We start from the raw sequence: 12,791 nt of genomic DNA, 5'->3' as shown, positions 1-12,791 counted from the left end.
CCTGAAACCCATACAAAATAATACTAAAAGTAAACTGTAATTGAAAAATAAAAATAGCCCTGGCCGGGTAGCTCAGCTGGTTAGAGTGTCATGCCAATATGCCAACGTTACAGGTTTGATCCCAGGTCAGGGCACAATGAATGCATCAATGTGAAGAGCAAATTGATGTTTCTCTCTCTCTCTTTCTCTGTCTCTGTCTCTCCCCCTTCCACACCCTCTCTAAAATCAATTAAAAATAAAAAAAATAAAATAAAAATGCGAAAAAGAAAATATTTCCACATATATGCCACTATCCAGGGCTTCAGTATCACCAGAAAGATGAGCAAATGGAAGATGCTCCTGAGGAGCTGGGTGCAGGCCACACTGTCCCTGGGAAAGTATTCATAAACAGGTTGAGGGGGAAGAGAGGGGTCCCTGGGATGTAAGAGCCCACTGTTAGGATGAGAATGACACCTTAATTTCTCCATGTATTCAGTAATTTAAAAGCCTACAAGCCAAGTCTGTGCCTGACTCTCATCTTAAAGCAGACTTAGGTTCTGGGAGCTTAAAGGACATGCCCAAAATCACATGCTGGTTAAAGGCTGAACTATTCCTGGATTAGGTGTTGGAAATGGGCCCTTCAGAAGGGAAGCATCCAGAAAGGCAGTCAAGGGGAACCTCAGTGAGTGCAAGGCTCGGAGCGACTAGGGAAGGTTCTAAGGAGGTGGAAGTTCTTTTATTCGACTAACTGGCCTTATGTTAAGTTGTAAGGATACTAAAATTAATCAGACTTGTTACCTGCCCTCCAGACAATCACAACACAAATAAATGACATTACAATGTGGTGCCTTCCAGACAAGCAGGGAACAGACAATACAACGTGGGGTAGAGATGGAGGAATGCATAGGCTTATGAAAGCACCGAGAAGCCATTAAATTAGTCTGAGGTAATGGGGGAAGGGCAGTTTCCAAAGACTTCTGAGAGAGCCGAGGTATAGGGGAAACAGAGTCAGTCAGGCTCCCTCACTGGGCCCAATAAGCAGCATTCCCTTAGCCTTGAGTGGGCCCACATGCGCAGAATCACACTCTGTTATACCGTATCTTGGCACCCTGCTGGCTTTGTGTGCATTTTGTACATAAGGGAGTTTGGCAGGCGCGACTTGCGGCTTGTGGCACGGGTGGATTGCCCCACCCTGGAATAAAGGCATGTCAGACATCCCCACGGCTCTGCGTATATTCTTCTGTCTCCCTGAATCCCATGGGAACCTGTGCAGCCTTGAATGGTTGCAAGATGGCCATGTGACCAGGGACAGGAGCTGGAGTATTTCCAGTGACAAACGGAGTGGGACAGTCCCCTAGAGGGTCCCTGGATGGCTCCCCTGCAGTTTCTCCTCCACTGGGCCCAAGCAAGGAAACACTCACCTCTAGGGATAGGAACACACCCTCAGGCAGGACAGTAGCTTCTAAGTAACATTCAAAATCAAGGCAGAAGAGCACAGTTGTAATAGTTTCCAAACTTTGGTATCAGAATCACCTGAGAGATAATAAAGAACAGAGAGCCTGTTAAAGCAGGATAGGACCTTGGTAGATACTCCCAGATTCCAGGTGATTCTGGTATCTGCCACAGCTTGAGAACTTATGAACCTGAGTTCTTTGAACCTGGAGTCCATGGGTTTGAATCCTAGCTCAGTTGTGCACCTCCTAAGTGACCTTGGCAATTATGTAGATTCCCTATTGGTAATCTGAAAGTTATGGTAGTACCTATTCTCATAGAACTGCTGGGAGGGTGAAATGGGTTATTACTACACCTCTGAGGACAGTGTCTGAATTATAATGAGCACCCCATGAATGTTTGCCATTATTATCAAATATTTCAGCTGTGTCAGAAGGGTGCCATTAAGGAAGAAAAAAATAGTAGAAGAGAGGATTAGAGGTTAAAACAGGGTATTCAGTAAGAAGTTTAGCTGAGATTTTTTACAAAAACAAACAAAAGAAACCCTGCTACTCAATTAGCTAGCATAATTTACAAGTCAGTAAGCAGTCTGAAATGTTTAAATGTGAAAAAGCTGAGTTCACTTGCTGCAGTGACAGCATCTATAATGAAAGCAGAAGGACAAGTTATGTCAGTTTGTTAGATAGAAAGCTGGTATGCTCAGCTCCCCTGGCTTCCTTCTTAACCTGTCAGATTGATCCTGGGATGTGATGGAGGAATGACGGTTTCCATACTGGTACCCTGGTTGTGGCCTGTCTGTGCAATACTTGAAAGAACTTAAAGAAGAAAACAGAGAGCCCGTTATCAGGGCACAGGTACCAGTTAAGAACATATACAAGGTATACCTGGCTGAATCTCTAGAAACTCACAATACTGTATTTCTGGTGTATTAAGGCGAGCTTAGTATAGTGAACTTGAAACTGCAGGGGGACAAAATGGAGACTGGTTAACAGAGGTTAACGGTGTTAGACATGGGCAAGAGGACTCCTGGAGGGACTTGTCTTGGCCCTCCTCCTGCCATGCCCCTCTCCAGGAGGCAGACCTGGCAGGATGAGGGAAATGTGACCACTTTGAGCTTGTGTTGCCACTTCACCCACTAGACCCTGGTCCAGGTACCCAAGACCTTGGAATCCCTGCCCCAGCAGACCCAAACCTGCTTCCAGGGCCTGTGCGAGCCTCCCCTACATCCATTTCTACAAAGGCAGCGCTGCCATGGTGCATTAAGTGGTGGGCGGCTTCAGGGATCTGATGGCACTTGGGAGGTGTAGGCTGGGGTATCCCTTGCAATGTGGGAAAGAAGCATGTAGGAAGAAAAGGGAAACAGGCCTTGACCATAGGATGGCCTGCTTTGACACCATATTGTGGCAGACCTGAGTTTGAGAATTCTAAATTCAACCTTGGCCTTCCAGGATGGCCTTCCAGTACCTATCAAAACAGAATACAGTATCCTTGAGCTGAGATTGATTTATAACTTTTAGATATTAAGATGTGGCATATGGGCCTCCACTTATATTCTTGCCTCTGGAGATGAGCCTGGTAGTTAAAGATATGTACCTTAGTACCAGACAGACCTAAATTTAACTCTCTGGTCATGCCATTTATTGGTTATGTGCCTTGGACAATGTACTAATAATACTAATGTTAAGGCTTTTTTGGTTGCAAGTCTGAGTATCTAGATTCAAATTGACTTAATCATAAACAGGAACTTATTGGCATTTGTAACTGACAAGTCTAGTGGTGGAAAGCTCAGGCTTGCCTGGATCTGCCAGTCTAAACAGCATCCTCAGCATGTGACCTTTGGACCTACTTTCCCATGTTAGCTTCATTCTCAGGCAGGACTACACATAACAAGCTCACATCTCACTTACTAAGCAATCCCAGCAGAAAATGAAAGATATTTTCACTTTTCTAAAGTTCTGGCAAAGTCCAGGGATCTGCTGATTGGTTATATGCCCACTATGGAGCATTTAGGTCTATCCTGTAGAAATCATATGGATCAAGAGTCAGGGGAGTGATAGTTCACCAAATAAAAACATATGGTTACTGGGAGAATGGCTGAGGCAAAACCAGTAGCAGTTTGGTAAGAATTGAACGCTTAGCACTCAGTGTCGGGTTGAGTGCTAAATGGACTCAAATTGAGTTTGTATGCTGAATAAAAAGCAAGTAGAAACCACACTCATTTTCCAACTGCCCTGAGCTCTGCAAGTAGGTAGCCTGAAATGAAGACTTGGAAATGCAGTCATAATATCAGAAGACATTCACAATTGTGTATGAATCATGCGTTCAGTTGCTGTGGCTGCTTCTGCAACGCCAACCTGTGCTCATCCATGGGCTTCCAGCTGAAGAGCTGTGGGCTGAAACCAGCTGTGCACACAAGACCCATATTTTTAGAATTTTGTAGAGGAGTACATGAATCCCCAAATTATTAAGTTCCTAGATATGAGGCCAATTTGGGACACCGTTGGCTCTATCTAGCACTATATGAAATAACCTACCATCACTGATAACTCATCACATTAGTATGTGCTTCCTCCTTATCTCCTATGATCTCTAATTAAAGAACAATCATTTAAATATGAATGTTATTACCTTGATGAACACTGTGGTTTAAATATTTTTTGATAATTGATAAAATAGGCTACATACCACCATTTTTAATATTTCCCCAACTTTTTATTTTGAAAAATTGCAAACTCACAGAAGTTGAAATAGTAATATTAAAATATTATGCTGCCTTCATACACAGGATTTTTGATGAAAATAACACAGCAGCCTCTGTTCTATGTTAATATCCAGATATCTTCCCTACACTTGCGAGAGAAGCAGGCTCACTTTTAGTGAAAGGAACTTTCTGTCCTCACAGTCTCTGTAGTGACTTTTTTTGTAATGCTCTCACTCAGCCGTCAGAAACACAGGACAGTATTTATTCACATTTTACAGATGAGTAAACAAACTCAGGGCAGTCGAATGGTCTATCTGCTCAAGGTCTCAAATCAGTCAGTGAACCTCTTGAAATCAGCAGTGATGTAGCTGAAACCAAAACTGAAGACCTGTGACTTCAGTAACTCAACATTCTATGGTCACTTCACAATGAGTAAGGCCAGTGCCAAGCAGATATACAAGGAAGAGTTTTAGTCCCATTCTCCTGACAATCAGAAAGCTAATATTCACCAGTACCCATGTGCATAGCATTACCATGGCATCAATCATAAATCTGTTATTAGAAACATGAAACAACAGTGGACAGCAAGAGTAGGAGGATACTCACAGAGGGTAGTGAAATTTCTGTCAAATGACATGGCTTGAGTTCATTTATTGAGGGCTTTTTCTGTCCCAGGTACTGTGCTTGGAATACAGAGCAAATCAGAAAGATAAGGATTCTGCCTCTGTGGTATTCACATTCCAGTGGGTTAATGAACAATCAAGAAGATGCCAATTAAGAGACTGGTAGGCTGCATCTGGTCCACATTAGTGTTTTGTTTGGTCCACACAGTGCTTACTTTTTTTATTTTTATAACAAATTGCCAACTTCTAGCTTCTCTGAAACAGGCAACTTCTGCTGGATCCTGAATAATAAGTAGCAGCCACTCCTGCCCCTTTCCCAGGGCACATGCCCTCTAGAGAACACTTCCATCCCTACCACTTCCTACTGTCTTACACCTAGAAGACACATAATTCATGCATTTACATTACCCATTTGATATCCATAAGCATTTAAACTGAAACCCCCGAAGCAAACATATCCAAACAAGATAATTTCAGATAGCACTAAGATGTACAAAATAAATAAAATGCACCAATATGATGGACGTGATGTGATTGGTGGAGAGGGCTACTTCAGTTTGGGTGGTGAGGGAGGGTTTTTCTGAGGTGTAATTGAAACTGAGACCTGAATTATGAAAAGCATGACAAGTCAGCCAAGAGAAAAGAAAACTGCTTCTAAGCAGAGGGAACAGCATAGGCCCAAGCCCCCCTTGAGGCTGGAAATAACTTGGCTTGGTTGAGGAACAGCAAGGCTGGGGTGGTTGGGAGAATGGTAAAAAGAACACACAAGGAAGAAGCAACCAAATTACATGCGACGCCATGGGCCATGGTGAGAATTTTGGATTTTATTCCAAGTGTGATGGGAAGCCTGTGGGGGGGTTTTAACGAGGGACAATGTGATCTTGTTGACCTTTTCAAAAGATCATTCTGCTATGTGGAAAAGTGACTTAATGAGGCAAGAAGCGAAGCAGGGAGACCAACAGGGAAGCTATATTATCCAGTAGATGACAATGGCTAGGACTAGCATGGTAAAAGAAAAGATGGGAGAGAAGTAGCACATTCAGGATATAATATAATCTGGAGTATAACCAAAATCTTTTGCTGAAGTGGATGGTAGCAGTGGTAGTGAGACAGAGGAAGTAATAAAAGGGAGTAATTAAGGATAACTCCAAGGCTATGGCTTGTTCAAACATTTATGTGAATTGGGGGTGAATGAGGGAGGTCCCACCCAGTTTTAAGGAAAGGAAATAAGAATCTGATTTTGGATGAATCGAAACTTGAGTCTTCCTAGATTCCTCATTTCCTTTACCTCCCACATCCAAGCAGTCCTCCAATCCAAAAATTCAAACTGCTAAATACCTAATCTAGCCCTTCAACTTCATCTTCACATCCATTGCCTCTGTCCTGGTTCAATCCTCTTATCGTGACTTTTACATGAGTCTTCTACAGCTATGAATAAACTAACAAAAAACACTTAACATTAACTATTAAGCACTTAATAGACAAGTGTACCACTCTCCCACCAGCCATCTTTGATGGCAGAGATCATGTCTTAATTCCTACTTATCTCCAGTGCCTTGAGCTGTGCTGAGCAGAGTAGGTACTTAATGGACTAAAAACAGGTCCCCTCCAACAGGATATAACCTTCTGAAAAAGAAGACTTCATTTTGGGACTCTATGGTTCTTCCATACAACTTAAAGCAGTGCCAGATAGGAAACGTATGATCCCAGAAACTTCACCTTCCCAATGGATGGGTTTTTTCCTAATTTAGTTTCAAACTACAGTGTTCAAGACCCTCTTCTGCCCAGTAGTTAATAAATGATATTGGTCAACAGATAACATATATTACTGTTCTTTTCTACTTTTCTTTCAAATCTAGGGACTTTTTACACTCATATCCCCATGACATCTGTGTGAAGAGGTCAAAAGATTTTAGTCCATTTTATGAATAAGAAAACTGAGGCACAGAATGAAATCCCTTACTTTTTGATTGTGTTAGCTACTTTGCCTGAATTAAGACTAGAATTTCGCTGACCCACACCACAGATATGTATTTGTAAGACATCCCAATCTCCCATCCCTGCGACACTGCTGGTTAGTACTTGAGCATAGATTTTGCCTCCTAAAATTACAACTTCCCCTAAACTTCCTTGGGTGTCAGGATGTGCAGCACAATTACAAACTTCTTTGGGAGTCAGGATGTGCTGCCACAAGGTCAAAGACCATGTTCCCTGCCTCTTCTATTTACCACTCTCCTCAGTGCCCAGTAAAGACAGATTCCACTCCTTGGGCCCAGGAAAAAGCACCTTGGTCATTACCCTGGGAGGTCAAGTAAGGCCAGAAATCACAACAAGCAAGAAGAGAAATCTAAATATGTAAGAACAGTTTCAACAGGAAAAGGAAGGGGGTCACCATTAAAAAAAAAATCAGGATATTCCTTTCAAAAGGTTTCCAGCTGGAGAGTGGCTGGGAAGAAAAGTGGCAGCAGTGGTGGCAGCAGTGGGCCAGATCCTTCCTGCTACATCCTCCTAGAGTCATTTCTTCAAGGCACCCAGGTTCTTCAGGGCTTCCTGGGCCTGGGCCAGCTGCTGTTGCAGCCTCTGGCGGGTGCTCTCATTGGAGGCCCGCTTCAGGAGGCCCTGCATTTCCTCTACCACTGCCCGGTAGCCAGGGGTATTATGGAACAGCCGCACTGCCCGGTCCCCACAGGAGGCCAGAAGCCGGCCAGTGATATCAAAGGACAAGTCAGTGATATACTCTCCATGGACCTGCTCAAAGCATTCCTCCTTCTCACCCCGCCGGGTATTGTAGAGATGAATACTGCTGCCACCGGCCAAGGCCAGGACCTGGGCGTCAGGGGAAAGTGCCAGGCGGCATGGTATGGTGCTTGCCTCTTCAAAGCGACCTGTCCTCAGCAAGTAGGGGTCCTGCTGCTTCTTGTATTCCACATCTGTGTCCCACAGTTTCCATGTACCATCCTTGGAGACAGAGGCCATCCTGCAGCGTGGAAAATCACAGCTCTAGCACCAACACACCCTAGGGGAGAGGGGCACTGGGACAGCACCAAGGGCTCCAACTAGGAAGCCACTGCTGTCTACTTCCTGCTGAGGGTCAGTGAGGGTCAGGCCCCCCACGCCCACCCCCTGTTCAGGGCTGCTGCAGAGACAGGGAGAAAGAAGTCCCTGGTTGCCAAGAGGGGCTGAGGGCCACTGGTAAGAAATCAGAGAATTCACTCACCTTCGGGAGTCATTGGAGAAGGCAAAGAAGTGGACAGCTGCCGAGTGGCCCTTCAGTTCAAAGGCTCGTATGACTTCTTGGAAGTCACCTTTTTTCCCAAAGCAGACTTCCCAAACTTTGACATCTGGGGTGAAGCCACACGAGGCCACAAACCTGCCATACAACCCGGGTTCCTTTAAAACTTAATTTAAAGGGCATCTTGTTTCTGCAAACTCATTAAGCCTCTTCCTTGAGAAATTTAATCTTATATCTAAATGATATTATTTTTTAAAGTGCTTTTATACACATGATCTCGGTTCATCCACAAAGCCATGCTATAACATATGTAGTATCCCAGCTCAACCTTTTAAGAACTATAGATGAAGAAATAGAGACTAAGGACTTAAATCTAGGTGTCCTGATTCCACCCTGTATGCTCTTTCCACCATCTGTAGCTGGTTCACTGCTTTGTCCCTAGCCCCCAGCCCCAGCCTCTACCCATGCCAGATGCCAAAGTCCCTCCTTCCTCACCTGCTACAAGGGGATATAGCAGCATGCGTATTGTTCATCTGGTTGGTGTTAATGGTAGACAACACCTGACCTTTCAGATTCCAAATGAGGATAATTGTGTCACTGGAAGCAGTCATGATGAACTTTCCTAAGGAATGAGGGAAGTGACATAAGCTGAAGTCAATTACCTGACCAACTGTCAGTCTTCACTGAGATACTTATGGAGGCCTCTGCTGCTCCAAGTATCCAAGCTCCCCTCCCTGGACAAAGTTCAAAGCAGATAAAGACTTTGCTAAAGCCCTGATTGGTGTGGCTCACTGTGTCGGGCATCATTCCGCAAACTAAAAGTTTGTCAGTTCAATTCTTGGTCGGGACACAGGCCTGCGTTGTGTGCCATGTCCTTGGTTGGGGGTGTACGAGAGGCAACTGATCAATGTTTATCTTGTGCATTGATGTTTCTCTCCCTCTGTCCCTTTCCCTTTCTTTAAAAATACCATATTTTGCTGTGTATAATGTGCACCCACATTTTAGTACTAATTTCTATGTATAATGCACACCCTTATTTTCCCTCAAAAATTTGGGCAAAAAAAAGTGAGCAATATACACAGCAAAATATGGTACATAAATAAAACCTTAAAAAAAAAAGGACTTTGCTAATGAATGTGGCTCTTACCTGCCTTACCTGGGGATGTACTATAGCTCCCAGATTCCAGGGAAACACAGAGCCAGAGCCCCTTTATCATGCTGAGGCTGAGCATAATGCTGAGAGGCAGCATTAACTCATTCAGCATTTATAACTATAGCCATTCCCTCCTGCCTTGGGCAAGCTGCACCCTGTGAATGCCCCTCACCTGTGTCAGCAATGCCAATGTTGATGACAGGTGCCTTGTGCTTCTTAGGAAAGTCCTCTGGGGTGGCTGTGAAGGTATATCCGCCATCCTCTCGCTTGGTCATCTTGAAGACACGGAGGGTTTCTCCACTGGCCAGCCAGACAAGGAAGGCTCTAAAGATGGGGAGCAGTGAAGTCAGTCACTCACTCATTTGGACATGGAGGCCCATGTGAGCGAAGTTCTATGCTACAAGATTCTAAGGAAAATCAAAATCTCCCCTCACGCCCTATAGTCCAGTATTATAACTTAACCCCTTGGTTCAAAATCTAAAACTCCCCACTAGATAGAACTCTTAATAGTTTTTGCTCCTTTGGTTTCTTTCTAGGGCTTAGAAAATCATATAGCTTCCAAGACTAATCTGGAAGCCAGACTTTAGTACTTCCCTAGTTGCTTCCTTGCTATATAAATGCATATATAATTTGCTATAAAACTGCTCTAGGGAGCCCCAGGCAGTGCTCTATCTGTCTGGATGCTGTCTTTCTGCTGCTCAAAAGGAGATCCTGAGTGCCCCCCTCACTATCCCAAACCAGGCATGGGAAGGCTATAAGCCTGGGGCAGGGCTTCTGCAGGTAAACCTGAAGCTCCCTCCTGTCCCACCTGCAGTCAGGGCTGAAGCGCACCAGCGTGGCATGATCCAGCTCCACATTGGCTCTCATGCTGCGGTGCTCCCGCTGCAGGAAGTCCTTTGTGCTCCAGATGCGGACAGTTCGATCATCTGCACAGGTGGCCAGGTATTTGCCATTGCTGCTAAAGTCCATGCAAGATATGCTCCCACTGTGGCTCTAGGGGGAAAGGTTGCATGTGTGAACAGGATACCCTTAGGCACATGGGGAACCCCAATGTGTAGCCATGACCTCAGGGCCCTGTTGCCTGAATTAACAGCAAGATGCTGATGGGATGTAATGAGAAGGGATAGAATGGGACATCCAGGTTGACTTTGGTCAGAGACCAAGGGGTCTGTAATATGCAAAGAATACTATAGAGGAAAAGTTTGTGTGGGGGCATGAGTCTTTGCATGATATTTTGTGTATGGTACCCATGTATGTACCTTCAGGGCTGCAGCCAGGAGGCGGTGGGTGAAGTTGTGTTGTTGAGGCTTCTCCTTGCGAATACGCTGTTGCTGTTTCTGTTTCTTCAATTTCAAGGACTTGTCAAGTGGCAAGCCATTTGCTTTATGGCCTATAAGGAAGGGCCATATCATCCATCCATTTCATTACTCACTCAGTAAGCATTTACTGACCCCCTATAGTTGGCCTAGGTGCCAAAAGAGATGACCAGATATGGACCCTGTTCTCAACAAGAGAGTGATACAGGCAAAAACAGAGGCTTTGGAATCAGACTTAGGTTTGGACTGTGATCTTGAGGAGGCTGCCTGCTGTTAGTACATATAGTACCCCACTGCAAATTAGAAAAGGCGCCCTGTCTGGGCTGGTACAGCTCAGTGGGTACACAGCATGGCCAGAGGAGTGCAGGTCCTCGACCAGACATCCCTACATAGAGAATACTGTGCACAATTGAACCTGGCAGCCCCAATCTTGAGTAAGTTACTCAACTGCTTTGGGCCTTGGTTTCCTTAAAGTTGTGAGAATTTGATAATACATACAAAATGACAAGTAGAATACCCAAAACAAGCATTAAAGGCTCAAAGGACTCAGAGAAAACTGAGGATGAGAGGCAGTTAACATGCATTGAGTTACCCTGCACCAGAAATGGTACAGATCACTTTTGCATAAAATTGCTAATTTAATTGAGAATCAGACCAGGCACAAAGTCAGCATGTGTTAGATCACTGCAGACACTCCTCAATTCCTACAGGAAAAAAAAAACTCCTGAGTTCCAAGTGCAAAGATGGCCACAATCTGCCCTCTGCTTACCTCTCCAGCTTTGTCTAACGACCCCCACTACTCTACCCTACCCCGCGCCTTGTCTCTCACCTCCCACTAAAGTCATACCAAATGATGTTGAGGTCTCCTTGCCTTGTTCATTTTGCCTTTGCCAGGAACGTTTTTCCTTTCTTGGCCTCCTGGCAAACTCTTACGTATCTATGCTCTAAGACATGTCACGTGTGGCCTACGATCAGTGAAGATTTCCTTGACACCCACCTCACCACCACCAAAAAAGCAGGCCTGATCACTCCCACTTTTGGGTTTCCTGTTTCTAGTACTGACCTCTTCGAGGAAACATACTACACTATATTTTTCCCTTACATTTTTAGATGTTCTTCTCCATTACCCCAGAGTGGACTCCCTAAAGGAAAAGGTCCCAAAGCCTATTGAGGTAGTAGGTACACAATAAATCAGGGAGCTAAGTCAGGGTGCTTACAAGTGAATGTCGGCCCGCTCCCTCATCTCCCCGCCCATTTTCATAGAATAACGAACAAACTGCGCGTTTGGGAGTTTAGAAGCGGCCTCGCAGCAACCCCGAGGACAAGCTGAGACTCAAAAGGCAAAAGTGGCACCAAGAAAGCCGCAGCGTTGGACCCGGGTTCTAACTAGTCTTCCCGAAGGGGCGCAACCCGCCGGGCCAGGCGGCATCTCTTGTCGAAAAGCAAAGTTCATTCCCCAAGAGGAGAAACTGAGGACCCGAGGGACCCGACACCCCCGCGGGCCCAGACCGCCCGTCGGACCACTGGGAGGTAGGAAGCGAGGTCCCGGTGGGTTACCCCTGCCCGCCACGGTCCCACTAACCGGCGGACCGGTTGCATATCTCCTCCTCTGCGCGTAGCCACCCCCGCGCTACCGCCGCCGTCGCCACCAGGGCCAGCAGCCCGAGCAACAATGACAGTCCCATCAGCTCCGGCATCTGCGGTAGTTCCATGCTGGCTGAGATGTTGCCACCTCAGCCTCAGGCTACGCGGGCGTCTGCACGTTGTGGCGGAGCCGCGCACGCACGTGGGGCGGAGCCTGACCGTTAAAGCCTCTTGAGGGGCGGGTCCTGACCATTGGAGAGCCCGAGGGGCGGGGCCTGGGGAAAGTTTTCTGAGCTTCAGGAAATTCAGACGGGTGTTTACTACTAATGGAGAAGAGAAAGTATAGTCCTGGAGTTAGAGTGTGGAACAGCCTCAGAAAAGAAGGAGGAATGCTGATCTGGTTGGTGTGGTTCGCTGGGTTCAGTGCGGGCCTGTGAACCAAAGAGTCACCTGTTCTCTTCGGGGTCTGGGCACAGGCCTGCGTGTCGGCCAGGTCCCCATTTGGGGGCGTGCGAGAGGCAACCACACATCAGTGTTTCTTTCCCTCTCATCTCCTTCCTTTCTCTCTAGAAAGCCAGGAGGTGTTCTTTTGGATCCAAGAGGGAGTTGATAAGGGCCTGGACTTAAGGGTGGCGGCGGGGGTGGGGGGTGGGGAGTAGAGTGGAAGTTGAAAAGGTGATTTTTTTTAATTTAGACTTTTCGTATTTTGAAGTAATTGAAGATTCACAGGGAGTTGGAAAAATGAACGGGA

General features: G+C 45.7%; 1 protein-coding gene across 2 annotated transcripts; it reads right to left on the bottom strand.

Annotated features, from left to right (window-relative positions):
- Window positions 1-3,948: 3,948 nt before the first annotated feature.
- Window positions 3,949-12,204, bottom strand: TBL2 (transducin beta like 2). Of its 2 annotated transcripts, XM_054589731.1 has the most exons (7): window positions 12,039-12,204; window positions 10,400-10,530; window positions 9,949-10,133; window positions 9,313-9,464; window positions 8,483-8,609; window positions 7,973-8,125; window positions 3,949-7,732 (listed from the first exon to the last, which is right to left on the bottom strand). In XM_054589731.1, the coding sequence occupies exons 1-7, from the start codon at window positions 12,166-12,168 to the stop codon at window positions 7,270-7,272; spliced, it is 1,341 nt and encodes a 446-aa protein (XP_054445706.1). In that variant the 5' UTR covers window positions 12,169-12,204; the 3' UTR covers window positions 3,949-7,269. The 2 variants fall into 2 exon arrangements, with proteins under 2 accessions (XP_054445706.1, XP_054445707.1); XM_054589732.1 differs by lacking the exons at window positions 10,400-10,530; window positions 12,039-12,204 and having other exon boundaries at window positions 9,972-10,035.
- Window positions 12,205-12,791: the final 587 nt, after the last annotated feature.

Source organism: Pteronotus mesoamericanus, unplaced genomic scaffold, assembly GCF_021234165.1.
Source record: "Pteronotus mesoamericanus isolate MK-2021 breed Mesoamerican mustached bat unplaced genomic scaffold, CSHL_Meso_final scaffold_167, whole genome shotgun sequence".
In the NCBI taxonomy this organism is placed as follows: domain Eukaryota; kingdom Metazoa; phylum Chordata; class Mammalia; order Chiroptera; family Mormoopidae; genus Pteronotus; species Pteronotus mesoamericanus.
The sequence above is the reverse complement of the archived record's forward strand: the minus strand, read 5'-3'. Positions and strand labels throughout refer to the sequence as shown.

Coding starts and splice junctions, on each gene's coding strand:
- TBL2 (XM_054589731.1), bottom strand. CDS start 12,168: ATGGAACTACCGCAGATGCCGGAGCTGATGGGACTGTCATTGTTGCTC. Junction 10,531..12,038: donor GATATGCAACCGGTCCGCCG/GTTAGTGGGACC, acceptor CCTTCCTTATAG/GCCATAAAGCAAATGGCTTG. Junction 9,465..9,948: donor CGCTTCAGCCCTGACTGCAG/GTGGGACAGGAG, acceptor CCCCATCTTTAG/AGCCTTCCTTGTCTGGCTGG.